The 17,608-nt window shown below is 42.5% G+C and overlaps 1 protein-coding gene across 1 annotated transcript in view; it reads right to left on the bottom strand.

Annotated features, from left to right (window-relative positions):
- Positions 1-12,737, bottom strand: part of LOC115009263 (fez family zinc finger protein erm) — a 29,969-nt gene extending 17,232 nt beyond the window's left edge. The window contains exons 1-5 of the mRNA XM_029433144.1: positions 12,615-12,737; positions 11,422-11,748; positions 8,366-8,469; positions 8,007-8,115; positions 7,291-7,400 (exon numbers count right to left, since the gene is read on the bottom strand). Of these exons, the coding sequence (XP_029289004.1) occupies positions 7,291-7,400; positions 8,007-8,115; positions 8,366-8,469; positions 11,422-11,748; positions 12,615-12,669 (705 nt within the window). The 5' untranslated portion in view covers positions 12,670-12,737. The remainder of the gene's footprint in view (positions 1-7,290; positions 7,401-8,006; positions 8,116-8,365; positions 8,470-11,421; positions 11,749-12,614) is intronic.
- Between the last annotated feature and the right edge of the window lie 4,871 nt (positions 12,738-17,608).

Raw genomic sequence — 17,608 nt, 5'->3', positions numbered from 1 at the left:
ACACCTCGGACAGAGCGCAGAACCAACAGTGGAGAGCAAGGGAGGGAGCCAGCGAGAGGCGAAGCGGCCACACGGCTTCAATTAGAGATGGGAGAGAGAGAGAGAGAGAGGAAGAGAGAGAGAGACGACACACAGAGAGAGAGAGAGACACAGAGAGACAGACACAACAGAGATGAGAGAGAGATAGAGAGAGAATGAGAGAGTAGAGAGCCAGGACAGACAGACCGATACGAGATGACCGACATAGAGACATACGAGAGAGAACAGATGAGAGACACACCAGACAGAGAGAGAGAGGAAGAGATAGAGAGAGCACACAGACAGAGAGATGGAGAGAGAGAGAGAGAGAAGAGAGAAGAGAGAGAGAGAGAGAGAGAGGGCAGAGACAGAAGAGAGAGAGAGCAGACTAGAGAGAGAGATGAGCAGACAGAGAGAGAGATACCGAGCCTAGAGAGATGAGAGACAGAGAGAGACAGAGAGACAGAGACCTGATAGAGAACAGAGAGGAGGACAGAGACCGAGAGAGACAGAGAGAGATACAGAGAGAAGAGAGAGAACAGACTAGAGAGAGAGACGAGAGAAGAGATGAGACAGAGAGAGAGAGAGACAGAGATAGAACAGGAGAGATAGAGAGAGAGACAGAGAGAGAGAGAGGAGAGAGAGAGACAGAGAGAGAGAGAGGAGAGAGACAGAGAGAGACAGAGAGACGAGAGAGTAGGAGAGATGACAGAGAGCAGGAGACAGAGAGAGCGAGAGAGAGAGGACAGAGAGAGAGACAGAGAGAGGACAGAGAGAGAGACAGAGAGAGAGACAGGAGCGAGAGAGAGGAGAGAGTACACATGAGAGGAGACAGAGAGAGAGGAAGAGAGAGAGGAGCGACATAGACAGTGAGAAGATAGAGAGAGAGACAGAGAGAGAGCGACAGAGCGAGAGAGAGAGGAGAGACAGAGAGAGAGACAGAGGAGAGAGAGACAGAGAGAGAGAGAGGTACAGAGAACGAGAGAGCGACAGCGAGAGAGAGAGAGAGAGGAGAGGACAAGAGAGAGACAGAGAGCAGAGAGAGAGAGACAGAGAGATGAGACAAGGAGAAGAGAGAGAAGAGACCGAGGAGAGACAGATAGAGAGAGCGAGAGAGAGACATGAGAGAGAGAGAGAACAGAGAGACAGAGAGATGAGGACCGAAGAGACAGAAGAGACACAGAGAGACAGAGAGACAGAGACAGATTAGATCAGAACACGATAGTGAGACAGACAGAGGAGAGAGAGAAGTAGATAGAGAGACAGAGACAGGATGAGAGAGAAGAGGAGAGGACGAAGAGACAGACGAGAGAGAGAGAGAAGAGCGAGATAGAGAGAGAGAGAGACCAGAGAAGAGAGACAGAGACAGAGGAGATGAGAAGACATCAGGAAGAGACAGAGAGAGAGAGAGAGAGATACACAGGTGAGAGAGACAGAGGAAGAGAGAGAGAGAGAGAAGAGAGGAAGAGAGACACAAGAGATAGAGATAGAGAGAGAGACAGAGAGAGAGAGAGAGACACAGAGAGAGAGAACAGAGAGAGCGAGAGGAGAGAGAAGCAGAGGGATCAGAGAGATGAGAGAGAGAGAGGAGAGAGAGAGAGATCACAGAGAGAGAGAGAGAGAGAGAGAGATCAGAGAGAGAGACAGATGACAGATGAGAGAGGAGACAGAGGACCGAGGAGACGAGATAGAAGAGGAGACAGAGGAGAGAGAGAGAGAGAGAAGAGAGAGCAGGAGAGAGAGAGATAGATACAGAGTAGAAGAGAGAGGAGAGAGGGACGAGAGAGAGACGACAGAGACAGAGAGAGAGAGAGAGAGAGACGAGAGAGAGAGACAGAGACAGAGAGAGAGAGAGAGACATGACACGAGAGAGAAGAGAGAGAGAGGAGAGAGACGAGAGAGAGAGTAGAGACAGAGAGGAGAGAGAGATGAGACAGAGAGAGAGAGAGCGAGACAGAGAGAAGCGAGAGGAGACCGAGAGATGAGAGAGAGAGAGACAAGATGAGAGAGAGAGAGAGACGAGAGAGAGAGAGAGAGAGAGAGAGAGAGAGAAGAGAGAGAGAGATAAGAGAGAGAGAGCAGAGAGAGAGAAGAGAGAGAGAGAGAGAGAGAAGAGAGACAGAGAGAGAGAGATAGACAGAGGACAGAGAGAGAGAGAGAGAGAGAGGAGGAGAGAGAGAGAAGAGACACAGATGGACATAGAGAGCGATAGGAGAGACAGAGAGGACAGAGAGAGAGAGAGAGAGAGCACAGGGACAGAGAGAGAGAAGAGAGAGACAGAGGGACAGAGAGAGAGAGAGAGAGAGAGAGAGAGACAGAGAGAGAGAGACAGAGGAGAGAGACGAGACAGACTACAGAGAGAGAGACGACACAGAGAGAGACAGCAGATAGAGAGAGACAGAGAGACACAGAGAGAGAGAGAGACAGAGAGAGCAGACACAGAGAGATAGAACAGAGAGAGACAGAGAGAGAGAGACATAGAGAGAGAGAGAGAGAGAGAAGACAGAGAGAGAGAGAGAGAGAGAAGAGAGAGAAGAGGAAGAGAGGAGAGGAACAGAGACAGAGGAGAGAGAGAGAGAGAGAGAGAGAGAGAGAGAGAGAGAGACGAGAGATAGAGAGAAGAGGAGAGAGGAGAGAGAAGAGGAGAGAGAGAAGAGAGAGAGAGAGAGAGAGAGAGAGAGAGGAGAGAAGAGAGACAGATATAGAGAGAGAGAGATAGACAGACAAGGGACACAGAAGGAGATAGAGAGAGAGACAGACAGAGGGACACAGAGAGAGAGAGACTAGAGACAGATGGACACATGAGATGAGAGAGATTAGAGATAGAGATAGTAGACACAGCGGGACATAGAGATAGATATAGATATATATATATAGATATATATATATATATATATATATATACATATACATATATATATAGATATATATATATATATACATACATATATATACATATACATATATATATACACACATACACACAGTGCTGCTTAAAGCTTGTGAACCCCTTGAGCAGTTTAGAGTTTTCTGTTTTACCATGATTTTCTCATTTTATCATCACCAGTTTTCTATACATGAAATATCAGGTTTATGTTTATCATTTGCATGTACTTGTTAAGAGGGAATTGTTTGAGTAGCCAAAAAACTACATGAAATATGGAATTAGTGTGTGTGCAAAAGTAAGTGAACCCCCAGCTGCGTTGGTATAGTCAAGTGGGTAACAGACTCAGATGAAACACATTCGGGTACTTATAACCAATCAAATGAGACATCCTTAGGAAAAGGGTTGGGCAACACAGATCAAAAGAGAGGGGAAACCAACCAAACTACTGTAGTGCCAAGGTGTACCCACACAGAACAACAATGCTGAAAGGAAAGGAGATATCCGAAGACATCAGGAAGAAGATACTGACAGCCCATCAGTCTGGGGAAAGCTATAAGACCATCTCCAAAAGGTTCTAGTTCCATCCATCCACTGTAAGACAAATCATTTACAAATGGAGAGCATCCAACATGACCGCAATTCTGCCTAGAAGTGGACGTCCATCAAAACTATCACCAAGAAGCACCAGAAAAATTATAAATCAGGTAAAAGCCAACACACACATCACCTCTGGAGAGTTGCAGACCTCTCTGGCAGTATCTGAGCTAAATGTACATGCGTCTACAATCAGGCGAAAATTGAATAGACATGACATTCATGGGAGGGTTGCTAGAAGGAAGCCTCTGCTCTCAAGAAAGAACAAAGTGGCCTGTTTCAACTTTGCCAGAGCGCACTTGGACAAACAAGAGGCCTTCTGGAAGTCCATTCCCTGGACAGACGAGTCCAAGATAGAATTATCTCGTCACAATCAAAACCGCTGTTTGGAGAAAAGCCAACACAGCATAACAAGAAAAGAACATCCTCCCAACAGTGAAGCATGGTGGTGGAAATGTGAAGGTCTGGGGCTGCTTTTCTGCTTCCGGACCTGGACGACTCCATATTATCCAGGGAAACATGAATTCTCAGGCCTATTAACAAATTCTTGATCAGAATCTCCTGCCATCAGTCAGGGAGTTGAAGTTGGGCCGAAAATGGGTTCTGCAACAAGACAACGACCCAAAGCATACCAGCAAAACTACCAAGGAATGGCTTAAAAGAAAGAGGATTCGTACTCTGGATTGGCCTAGTCAAAGTCCCGACCTCAATCCAATAGAAATGTTGTGGCAAGACCTGAAGCGGGCGGTACATGTCAGATGTCCCTCCAACCTCTCTCAACTGGCTTCTGCAAGGAGTGGGCAAAAATCCCCAACAGCAGATGTGAGAGACTGGTCAGGGGTTACAGAAGACCTTTAATTGAGGTAATGGCTGCAAAAGGAGTGTCACAAGCTACTAACTAAAAGGGTTCACATACTTTTGCACGTCAAACTTTCAGTTTTTGTGAGATAAACCACTTTTGCTGAATAAATAATGAAAGAATTTAAAGAAACAAAAAACATGTTTAGCATTGAGTTGTTTGGTTACATTTGCTTTTTATATACACCTATATGTTCACCCATGTGAACTTTTAGTTCCCTTTGTTGCTCCTGTTTTTAGCTGTATGTCTATTTCTATTTTCCTGAAATTTCTTCAAATTCTTGAAATGTGCAAATACATTGTGAGCAACTTAAAACCAGTTTTATTTAGAAAATACTTCCCTGTGCATTGCTGAATTATTGATCAATCTTTTTTTCAAAGCAGCAATACTAAACTTCTTTGAGATTCAGTCATGACTTCATTAAAAGAAAGAAAAGAAAAAAGGGAGGGTTGTGAAAGAATTTGCAGTGGTTTGAGAAGCATATTTTATTCCATAAATTAAATGTTGCATACAAAATGTGAACTATTCAACTATCAAATACATGAAATGTGTTACATTTAGAATGACAATGCTCTTTATGGAGTATATGGAAACCATTTTCAAATCCAGTGAATAATGGCTACAGTAAAAGTTTAAAATAACAGCTGAAGAGCGGGTGTTGTGGAGCCCTAGTGGTTCAGATGAAGACCACACCATACTGTAAAGGCATTGTCCCCGCTTTCTCAGTCAGAGACTTTTGCAGCATGGTCATTACATAAAGTAACTGCAGAGAATAACAAACAGTGGTTCACTCTGGTCAGCAAGTAAACAGGGCCGTTTCCCATTCCCCTTGCATGGTAGGCCACTAGATGAGCAGATACTAGAATGAAGGTTAAAACAATGCAGACCACCGATTGGTCAGAGAGCATAAACACTTGCGACATACAAAACTTCCTGCAATAAACTTGGCATTTTTAAATAGCCATGCTACGGTCAATAGCGACCACAATTTTCTTATTCACTCAACCCAGATTTTCTAAAATGGCAGCCCGAAACAACAACGTACAATTGACTTGAAGTGCAGACGTTCCTCTGTTGGGTTGCAGATGAAATTATTCAGTGAGGGCCGTGTTGAAGATGATGTCAGGTGGTGCTGTGCTGATCAGCTGAGAATCCTGCCTACACTGAGGGGGATCTATCCGCGGTGGAAAACTAAATGGATAAAAAGGACCCACCACTAAATGTGAGTAGATTCGATCCAAAACCTGCTGTGGAAATGATGCTAATAAGTCTATGAGCTAAAATAATCTTAGCATAAATTTTCTGATGTTCTATATTTATCTTATTTTAATCCCAGGTGCAAATCTAAACCACTACTTGGATCCTAAAAACAAGTGTGTGTGTGTGTATATCAAAGCCTGATGTTATTCCTCTGTGCCATAGAGCTCCATTGTTGTCTCTAAAACTATTCAACACATCAATGAGCCTCACTGTTTCACTGGGTGATGTTTAATAAAGGAGACAAGACTTGGTAAACGGAGGGTAACCGATTCAAGTCCAGCCATGACACGGAGCGTGGACTGGAGGTTGCAGACTATGTGGCAGCCCCATCACTCTGGCACCTCTCCATAACTAACGCATGTGCGTGCATTTTCTGTGTGTGTGTAATGAAAACAACAGTTCAAACGTTTTATTTTCCCAAGAGTATTTGAACAAAGTACTTAATAAAGTAGTAAACTACAGGGGAAATTATGGAGACATTTCTGTTTGTAATTTGTTGGTCTGAGTGCACATGAACTGTGATGATAGCAATAGCCTTCTCCTTTAAGATGCTTTTGAGATCAACTCCAGTAGAAAAGTTGGTAAGTGTGTGTGCAGTATCATCCTGGGTGAATGATAATACTGACTATACCAGTACTACTGCTTTCAATGCTATAAACTAGTACAAATGTGTCCCAACTTTTCAGTCTGAAACCTTCACTTGAACAGGACATTGATGTAGAGAGAATTAACAAATATAAAAAAATTCAGCAAACTAAATTCTAATTCTTTGACCAAACGCTGCTCCACTTCAGCATTTTGGTTAAGAGGCTAGATATCTTATTATGTCTCTCTTTGAAAACAAAGTCACATTTAAAACATGTAGACTTCTGTTTAAAACATTTAGAAAATCTGTTTATAAAGTTTTAAGAAGGTCGTATGCACAATGTATTTTAATTCTGTTGAACAGAGACTTTTGTTACTGCCAACATAAGTCTTTGCTGGATTATTACATGTTACAGTCAACTTCTGGTAAGAAGACAATTCAGGTCTGCTCCCAAGTCTCCTCTTCAGTAGAAATTTCAGGGTGGCTCTTTTGCTGGTGTGTTTTCAGGTTTCTTATCCAGGCGAATCCCCTGCCACACATCCCACAGTTGTATGGTTTCTCCCCTGTGTGAACCCTCTGGTGTTTCCTCAGGTTCCCGGCCTCGGAGAACTTCTTCCCACACGTGGAGCAACTGAAAGGCTTCTCCCCTGTGTGGACGCGTTGGTGGATCTCCACCTTTTTGGGACGGTTAAAAGCCTTGCCGCAGTAGTTGCAAACAAACAGTCTTTCCTTGGTGCCCGTTCGTTGGTGCACTTTGCTGCTGTCACTGAAGGGCTGGGATAGGGGGAAATTGGGGCTATGACGGATCCAGCCGTTAATACTGGAGGAGGTTGACGGGAAATCAGCCGCTGCCATCGAGTATGAACAAGACGGCTTCCTCCCTTCCACTCCCACCCCAGAGTGCTCGTCAAAAATCTCCTCAACCAACAAGTTTGCACTTTTATTGTTGGCACACAACACGTCAAATTGTGAATCATTGCTGCCGTCATCAATATACTGGTGTGGGTTTATTGTGTCCTGCAGTGAGTCTCTGCCCTCAACATAGGCACTGAGTTCACATTTAAGGAGAGGAGAGGAGTCACTGACCTCCACTCCTCTGCTGCTGCCGGGATGCCTTGTCCTGCTGCTCTGGATCTGGGACTGTCTGGAAGAAGACTGGGTGTCATGCTGTCCCGCAGGTCCACACTCCACCACTCCTTTAGAGAGACGACGGGGGGCAAAGAATGAAGATAAAATAGAATAGTTAATACTTTAGTCTCTTGATACAGACCAAATTTCTTACACACAAGATATACATGCTTTGTATTATTGATTAATCAATTAATCATCACTCATTAATAGCTTTCTATGGTTAATTCATTATAATGTACATTTCCAAAGCACTACTTCAACTCACTTTCTGTTAACAGAAATACTGTTTTCATTCTCTAATTATTTTCAGTGATATCTATTTAGCCATTTCTTCAATCACTGTTAGTTTACCCTCTATAAACCTCAGCACCTCATGCAGCTGTTTCACTTTAAAAGGTCTATTAACAGCTCAAAGGCGATAATCTCTGACCTTCCTGGAAGCTGTTTTTTGTTTAAGAAAGACAACCAGAGAACTGCAAAGTGGTCTCAAATAGCCTCTTAAATAAAGGCCCAGTTCTCTCTGCAGTGGAGGACAATAAAGGCCTGCCACTGTTTGAGGATTTAGGGTAAACCAAACTTGCTTGACTGTTTTCCAGTCAGTGGCTCAGTACTGGAAAAGTATTGATTTCTATTACTCAGCCTTACACACATGGTAATCTGTCTGTACTCACCATCATCTCCTATAAGCGGCACGTCTTCCTCGATTTCTTCAACCCGTGACACGTTTGCCTCCACCTTCTCCTCCTTCACCAGCATCGCCTCTGGCTCCACGTCTGGAGACTGCACAACAAGACCGGTTTGTCAGCAAAGGTCAGTTTCATATGTATGTAGCTATAGTACATGCACTCACCCAGAACAGCTGCCTAGTACAAACAGAACCCTCTGCTGCTTACAGACAAGTTACCTTTCTAAGTATCATTGTTCAGCAGCCAATCTGTGCCATCCAGTTTGTTCCCAGAACTCTGATTTTCAACATCCATTTGTGTCTACACAAATCACAGTCCCCTTCCCTCCCTTGTGCAGTGCTTACCTTACTCTGGATCGGTTCAGAATGGATCGGCCTGCTACTTGCCTCCCATGCAGCAGCTCTAGCAGACCACAGAGCCACATCCATCCGTCGGTCGAACACACCACCTACACAAAAACAAGAAACATTTCTATATGGAAACACTGACAGTACAATTCAAAGGTCGCTATTGTCACTACAGTGGAAGCAAAGATGGAAAAATACACAATAGTATGTGTACTGCCCATCATAACACAGTTGTCTTTAAACAAGTATCCAAATAAAGCCTTGCATAGGAATGTTTATCAATATTTTAAATTTAACAGTCGATCAACTGTCAACAAATTCAACAGAACAACTTTATAAGCCGCTGGTATTGTGCAACTGTCAGAATCTTAAGAAATTTGTTTGTGTTTTTTTATTGAAAATATTTAAAAAGTATACAATTTAAAAGTTAACTTCAGTTAGAACGTCAGTTCTCTTGGACTGTAGAAGAGGAGGAGAAACTGGTGGAGTAAACAAGAGTGCCTCGTTGGAGTGTCCTTTCATTTGTACCAGGATAGAGTGGAGAAGAAGTGGACACAAATTGCTCATCTCTTGACATCTCCTGTTAGTATGACATAGCTAGCTAGAATAGGGTTGGTTGCAAGCTAATGTTAGCTACAGGAATGTTTGCTATTAGCCTACGAGCTAACCGTACGTTTAAGTTAAAGATTGATAGCTTAAAATCATATGAATCTGGCTGCAGTGCTCTCTTTCTCCCCTTGTCTCAGACATACACGGGTTTTGATTTATATGATGATTGAAGCTAACAATCTTAACTGAAATGTACGATTAGGTCGTAGAATAATATTGCAAGTCGACCCGTTCGGTACAGTTGTAGCTTGCTAGCTTATAGGTATGTCGAGTGCTGCAGGAATCTTTTTTAGTACAAATGTGACACATCAAAGAGACACTCTTGTTCACTTTACATCCAGTTTTTTCTTCTTGTAAAATTCCACCAGGAGCAAAATGGGAAATAATCTCAAAAGCAATCAAGTTGTAGTCTTGGTAATAGATTGTGTGCATGTGACGTCACGCTTACGTCCCAACCCGTAAATCAGCCATGTTGGATGATATACACAACCAAGACGGCGCCAGTTCGCGTGGGAGTTGCTGCAACGCTTCGTAATTTTCTTTGTATTTAAACGTCTTAGATTGAAAGAAAATGCCAATCGTGTGCACAGTGTATAATTGTGGTCATAACGCTACTCGTGACCCAGAGAAACGGTTCTTTAGATTTCCTAAAATCATCAAAAACAACAATCCACAAAAGAGGGATGAATTGCTGTCTACCGTAAACTGTGGTTTAGCAACATAACTTGTGAGGATTTAACAGAAGAAAAAGCACAATTCACCCGTGTGTGTGGCGTACACTTTATATCTGGTAAGAGCTCATGCTAAAGCTATGTTTTCAATGTTTACGTTAAACATTTGTGCTTATGATATACCTGAACACTGTAAGACCTTACTTCTCCATATCGCTGACTGGTAAATAAGGCACTTTCTTTACATGTGATGGCAGCCATTTGCTCTTTTCTTCTGTGCATGTTTTTGTTTGGCTTATTCTTGAGACTACTTCACTTGCGAAAAGCAAAGCACCAATGTGAGAACATGCTTCGCTTAATCCAGCCATACAATCACAGTGTGCGAGGATAACATCGCCGCTGTTCTCACTCACAAACCACGGCTTGAGCGGTGTATCTCGAGATCTTTGAGAGTGATTTACACGGGCATGGACGAGCACCCTGTCATCTTTCAGTGGTTTGGTAAGAAGACTACCAACCCAGCCAGAAACAAAGACATTATAAGCATCTAAGCTCTTGTATGCCTTCATTTGTGCGTTGGTTGCCCACGACGTTTGTAGCACAAGGTAGTTCACAATATCCAGATATTCAATCGGCGGTAATGAATCTAAATCCTCAATATAATCCGACGGCTTTAGCGTGTACGGGTCACGGCCGCAAATTTGGACCTTTTCTCTGAATCTTGCCTTTGCAGAGGACTCCACAGAGTCACAATACTTTGAAGAAGTCGGAGTTGTATTGCTGTTGTTCGCTTTAGACGGCATTGTTGATTTGTATATCATCCAACATGGCGTCGCACGCATACGTCACACAGTTTTGTTACGCGTTTGCACACTATCTATAGTGACCCTGTAAGATAGTTGCACAATCATAAAGTATGTGGTTAAAAACTCTGTGACTTATGGGCCTCATTCAGCAACAATCTTTAACCTTTATTTTTCTCTTAATTGAACCACTGATTGTCATCCTAGAACTACTTTTACAGTTTGATTTTACAGTGAGCATTAAGTATAAAAGGTTTAAAACATTTTTTTTTTTTTTTTTAAAGGTTACGGTGAAAAGACGTTCAAAACTGGTTAATGTGTAGTCACAGCTGAATGAGGCTCCCTTCTCTGATGTGTAGGGTGTAAATAAAGCGGCAAACTTCGGGAAGAACTTCCCTCACTGGCAGAAACAGGAACTGTTGTAAGTGTTCCTTACCATGGTTACGTTTTAGCATCTCATGGGGAAAATAAATAAATAATAGTTAACCTCCAAATTCTTTAGTGGTATTTCTCTCACTTCGTAAACCTTTTCTCGTTTTTAACTCTGATGTTTATAAGTTTCTTGGTTTTTTCCAAAAGTCCCTGTAAATATACAAAGGCAGGGGAGGGCCGGGTGGGAACTGAGCCTCGGAGTCAGTTCACGGGGACGTACAGTGAGGCGATACAAGCCACATTTTAGTTACATTTGAAGTTAATCAGTTGGTTTAACTACTATGCAACACACGTATTCCACCCAAATACATTCTGGCAGACAATAGTTATCAGTATGAATACATTTCACACACTGATATTATGTTGAAGTGTTTCTCTCATGTGAATGCTGAGTTTAGTTGGCTGGCTGGCTCAGCAAATAGTTTGTTCAACTTGGCAGAATAAACGTGTTAACCTTATTAAAAGGTGTGTTTGAATGAAAAGACGGACATGGTTTTATTCTTAAGTGATGCACTCCCCTGTGATAGTATTGTCGTACCGGTGGATGGTGAGCAGTCTCGGAGCCTGTCGCTGGTGTTTATCTGCACCCTTGATCGACTGCTGTTCATGGCGCTCTCCCGGAGCCTTCTCTCGGCGTTTCCCCGGGCCATCTTCAGCTCCAGCAGATGCAGCTTTCTCTTCAGGCCTTTATTCTCTCTCTGACATTGCGACATTTGTAAACTCACCACCGCATAGTCGTCGTCCACCAGTTTACATATTTCCGCCACTGCTGCATTAGCCAGGACCTCCATGATGGAGGCCAGCTGTGTCTGGAAGGCCAGACGGCTGGACATTCTTCCGACAGTCAGTGGCTCGCTGGTTGATCCTACGTTTTAAAAATGTCAATGTTTAACTCCTCTTTCAGAATTAGGAGATGTTGGAGGTTTGGTCAAACCATTACAGTTATAGTGAAAATTAAACGTGTTTTAATGTTGAGCTGGTAAAAAAAAAAGGTAAGACAAAGTAGCTTCTCCTATACTCAAGCTCCGACCGCAAAGATATGAAAATGACGCTGGTATGTGACGTAATTTCCGGTTTACGAAACGACTCTTCCTCTTTGGGATTTTACGGCATCCGACATTGCTGCCACCTTCTGGAGCTAGTCATTTACTGTGCCATCTTCATTCTAATCTTTAACTACACCAGTGTCTCTCAAGAAGACAAACAGCCATTTTTTTCCCATTTCCCTTTACCGTCATACTCTAGAATACATTGTAATGGTACATTTCATGATATGCTTTTTGTGCTCTTATATGCATATATTGTAGATGAGTTTGTCTCAGTAGTTTTCCACTGTACCAGTCAGGTACTTTCCACTGTGCTAACAGGAGATTCTTAATTGTATCACAACTTCTTTTGGGAGTAGGTTTCGGTTGCATTAAATCAGTTTCATTAATATGATTTATGCGCACCCAACTACTCTGCGCAGTTTCTGTTTTGTTTCATGTGCTGATAAGCTGTATGACTCTTCCACCCCTCCCTCTCTACTCACTGTCTTTAAAATGCATGAACACGTATATATCTTTGTTCTTCCTCACCCAGACTGCTTGCACTCTATATGACGATGGAATCTTCTCTACGCAGAGAATAAATACTTCAAAGACAAGTTTATTTCTCAAGAATCTTCATTATAATATTGATACAAGACTTCATTCAAACCCCATTTTCCTCATTTCAGTTATCATCACCTACCTCCTACATGACACAAGTAGATGCTGGACTGTCTGGCTCGCACAACTTGCTTCATCGCTTCCCCGAGATGAATAATGTGCTGCTCAGATTGACGTGTTCCACTCTGGGCAACTTTACCTGTCCCCCTATCCACTCTGCTTTGTAGAGATAAAGTTGTCTCGTTTTCTTTTATGTAGTGACTTTTGCTAGTCAAATGAAAAATGAAAAATTTGCTTTATTGGCATGACTATAATGACATACAGTATTGCCAAAGATTTGTGTGAATATTTATAATTACAGCAAACATAATTACATATACATGTTTTAACAATAGCAGAATTAGCATGCTTTCTTTAAAAGGAAACCCAAGTACTTTTTATTTTACATGAACAAAAAAATAAAAATGATAAAAGGAATCATATAGGTAAATGAATGATAATCGTATACATTTTTTACGTGGTTTTATCTGTTCAATCTACTGGAGTGCCATCAAAACAGCATATAGCTCTGCTGTAAACACAGTCAGGTAGTTGGATGTTCTTTTGTAAAGACCCAAATTCAGCCCCTGGACATCCGATAGCAGCTCCTGTTGCATCAGCTGCTGGATCCACCGTTTTATCCCTCACTCTGGCCTTGTGTAGATCCAGATCAACTTTCGGGGTCTTTAGCCGCCATACTGGCACAGCTACAATACTGCAGGGCAGAATTCTTGACCAACATCCCTTGCCATTAAGACCCAAACCCACGCAAAACCAGTGGTCTGTTCCACCCTTCTCTCCCAGCTCTGCCCAAAGTACTTCAGTATTTCTTCATATGAATTCATTATTTCTTTCAGGTAAACTAATTCTCTCTATAAAGGCTACATTTTTCGTTGTATTTAACAAAGTATTCCTAAAATATAAACTGTTATTTCCAATAGTATTTATATGTAACATGTTCAACTGTGAGTTAATGAGCAGGGACAAATCTTCACAGCCTGTAGTGCCCTGTAGTTGCCACGCCAATCAATCTTTTTACATTAACAATTGTGACGTCTTGAGAGGTCGGGAGCTTTCCTCTGGGAGCTCTCGAGGTACGGTGCAGGAAATGAAGACAGCCAACACATAGTTGTCAAACTTAAATCCGGTGTATTTAGTTTTCTTATACAGGTTAACTTATTTCTCTACAGACAAACAAAACAAAACAGGTATTCAAATCAAAACCTCTAGTTGTCTTCTCTTCACCTCAGGCACTGTCTCTTCTCGCTCCACTGTCTCCCTCCCCTTTTAGCTGCCATACTAGGGCACTCAGCTGATATGGTACAGCTGGGCAGCAAACCTTGTGCTGACTGCCCTGCTGACTGTTGGTTTTGCAGTCTGGTGGCTTGTAATCCCTGGTGCATCCACCGGGAGGGAATGTATCTCCCATCTATGACCCTCCCTCTCATGACATCACACTTCCCCCTCCCCTGGCTTGAGGCCTCCAGACGGGTGAAAGAAGCCCACAGGACATCTCTTCTGGATAGGGCATCTGCATTCCCATGGTTCCGACCTGCCCTGTGAACAACAGATAAATTAAATGCCTGTAGGCTGAGAAACCACCTTGTTACTCAACCGTTTGTTTCTTTATTCCTTGCCATCCACTGCAAAGGGGCATGGTCTGTGACCAGTGTGAATTTACACCCTATGAGACATCAAAAATCAGCCAGACATTCTTTTTCCAGTGTAGAGTATCTTTTCTCATAGGACAGTAGCTTCCTACTACAGTAGAAGATTGGGTGCTCCTCCCCCTTCTGCACCTGGGAGAGTCTGTCCCAAGACCTACCTCTGAGGCGTCAGTCTGAACAACAAACTCCTTGTTGAAGTCTGGGACTGCCAGCACTGGGTGGGAAACATAAGGCCTTCTTCAGGCTTCAGGCCATTTCACCTTTCGGGTTTCTCTCTTAGTTGTCAGATCTGTTAGGGGGCAATCAAATCCGAAAAGTTAGGAACAAAGCGCCTATAGTAGTTTGCAAGGCTTACAAAAGATTTCACCTGTCTCTTTGATACCGGGCGTGGCCAATTTTGGATGGCCCTCAGTTTAGCAAATAGCAATTGCGCCACTCTTTTTCAATTGACTTCCTTAGCATGGATTTTAGTGTCTTGTTGAACCTCTCTAGCAGACTGTCCGTTTGTGGGTGGTATAATGATGTTCTGAGGTGCTTGATCCTTAGGAGAGAGCACAGATCCTTGGTGACCCGAGACATAAAAGGGGTCCCCTGGTCTGTCAATATTTATTTTGGGATCCCTACTCTACTGCACAGGAGGAACAGTTATTTGGAGATATGCTGGGCCGTAGCCTTTCTGAGGGGAATAGCTTCTGGATAACAGGTAGCATAGTCCACCAGGACCAGTATAAACTGATGCCCTTGAGCACTTTTGGGTAGGGGACCAACAATATCTAAACCAATCCTTTCAAAGGGGATTTCAATAATTGGGAGTGGGATTAGGGGATTTCTGTATGTGGGCCGGGGTGCAGTGAGCTGGCATTCTGGACAGCTTCAGCAATAATTCTCAACTTCTTTGTGAATGCCTGGCCAGAAAAAAACTGCCGTTCTTTCTGCTTCCTGGTAGATTCCTTGAAGCTCCTTGCTCTCCCCTTCAGAGGCTTCAACAGTCTCACTGGATGATGCCGCAGCGCCAAATAAAGCGCTCACTGGAGAAGAGGTTGAACTAGCCCTGGACATAATCTTAGAACCGCTTCTCTTATGCTTGCTCTTACCCCTGGGCTGTGATATCTCCCTGGATCGTCTCTCTTGTATTTCCCTTCAGAGTCCGTGGAACAGGGGGCAATCTCAATCTATTAGGAGTGGGACTGGCAGGGCATCCCCCGCATTGACTTCACACATGCCTTGTGTTGTGACCAGCTTCAAAGTACTAGTAGGGTGCTGGCCAGTGTCACCATGTCCCTTTCTGTGACTCCCCAGTCAGGAACGTGGCTAGGATACCGACCCACTGGTCTTTAGGCCATTTTCCTCTGGTAGCTGTCATCTCAAACGCAGGGAGATAGGACTCTGGATCGTCGGTGGGTCCCATTTTAGGTAAAAAGATCACTGGCCCGGATTATGAGGTTGGAGGCTGATGGCCTTGCTCCTTGAAGCTGGCTCTTCTGTAACCTGAATTCCTCTTCCTTTAACACATTTGATTGTATTTGCTCCTCCAACAGAGCCCGGCTAGTCTCTACTTGGAGCTGGTTGCTTTGAGCCAGCATCTTCAACATTTCCTCCATCTTGTTTTCACTGATTTCCAATAGTGTAAAGGAAATGGTCAAATCCGTAATGGATATTCGTACTCTTAATTTCTCTAAACCATTTGTAACTTCTTCTTTGCATAATAGTAACATTTGAGTTTGTCGGTATTTGACCATTTTAGATCCCAGCGTGTCGCCACAGAAGCATCATCACATCTGATGGGAGCTTATTGAGAACATTTATTTAGATTTTTGTTGTAGACGCCTGTTTGTGCCAGAATACAGAAAAGTAAACTAGGGGGAAGAAGAGAACAGAAAGACAATTGATGCCTTTCAAAGTAAAGGTTGCCTTATTTTGTTTCAAACTAAAAAATAAATAAAGAATATTAAAGAATGATATTGTCCAGATTGACGCTGAACAAATGGCACATTTTAGCAGAGCATGCCATCTACATTTTAGAATGAAACAGGAGACCTGACTGAACTAAAGACAAACACAATTAAAAGGTGTCTTTAATTCTAATTGTAATTGTTTTTCTTCCTGACCCTTATTGCTCTGTGTGTGTGTGTGTGTGTGTGTGTGTAAAAGCATCAAATAATAAAATCGACTGCTCAGCTGTTAGACACTTGTAGTGTGAGTGAAGTCTGAGATAACAGCGGTAGCATCTACTGAGTCATATTTACGTTTTGTGATAATCAGGTTTACACATGTATCCATTTTGTATCTTTTGTCACTGTAGAAAAAAACTTTCAGTCAAGTCAAATTCAAACATTCATTCTCTGTCAATTGTAAGACAATTTTCCCCACAGAGGAGTCTAGATGCTAAAGAAGTTCCAGTTCTTTACAGTATATATGATATTACACCACAGAAATGATGCCAACAGCACAGCCAAGTTCATTGCAAACGTTTTACATGTTTAATGATACCAATACATTTTTAAACACATGTCTCAAAAGAGTACTAAAAGGCAAAATATGTGTTAGCTGTGCAAGCTACAGCTAGTGCCAATTACATACAAACACCTACACAGACAAACACTCTGATATATAAGTTTTTACTTTACATCTTTTTACAGGCCTTTGTTCTTTCATTTTTAATTAGGAAAAAATATGATTGACATTAAAAAAGACTGTTACACCTCAGGCTGAAGGGGAATTAAAACTCTGCAGGGCCTGCATCTACTGGGCTTTGGGTCTAAAAAATAAAACATTCTGATTCCAATTCTGGAATCAGACCAAGAGGTCATCTTCTGGACAACAGCATGTTCCCGCTTCTATTCTTAAGAAATGAGGAGCAAATAAATATACTGACAAGAACAAAATCATGAACACATGAATCGTACATAAGAAAGTGCAGGCCTGCACCACATGATTTATTCAACAAGTGCCAACATCAACCATTCAACATCGGGCTGCCTCGAGAAGGCCACTCATAAAGGATACCGTAGCAATATGAGTAACAGAGTAGACTATATATGATCAAAACATAAAGAAAAACAAATAGTGTGTTAGCACTGCCTCCGTTTTTTGTCCATAGCTTTAATGACATGGGAATATTTAAAGTGCTTTAAAAGGAAAAGTCTGACATGTTGCAGATTATACTACTACTTGTCTTCTTACTTGTCAGAAAAGAAGAAGATATGGTATTTACAGATAGGTCCAGGGCGTGGTTAGTCTAGTTTAGCACAAAGACTAGAAGCAATAGCTTGTTAGCAAGGTCGTCATAACTTTAAAAAAGAATTCCCAACAACTCCAAAGCTGCGTTATTTTTATGTTGTATCTTATTCACTAGCACTTGACCAATACA

Source organism: Cottoperca gobio, chromosome 1 (genome assembly GCF_900634415.1).
Source record: "Cottoperca gobio chromosome 1, fCotGob3.1, whole genome shotgun sequence".
Classification (NCBI taxonomy): Eukaryota; Metazoa; Chordata; class Actinopteri; order Perciformes; family Bovichtidae; genus Cottoperca; species Cottoperca gobio.
Note: the sequence above shows the minus strand (reverse complement) of the source record. Positions and strands in the feature narration are given on the sequence as shown.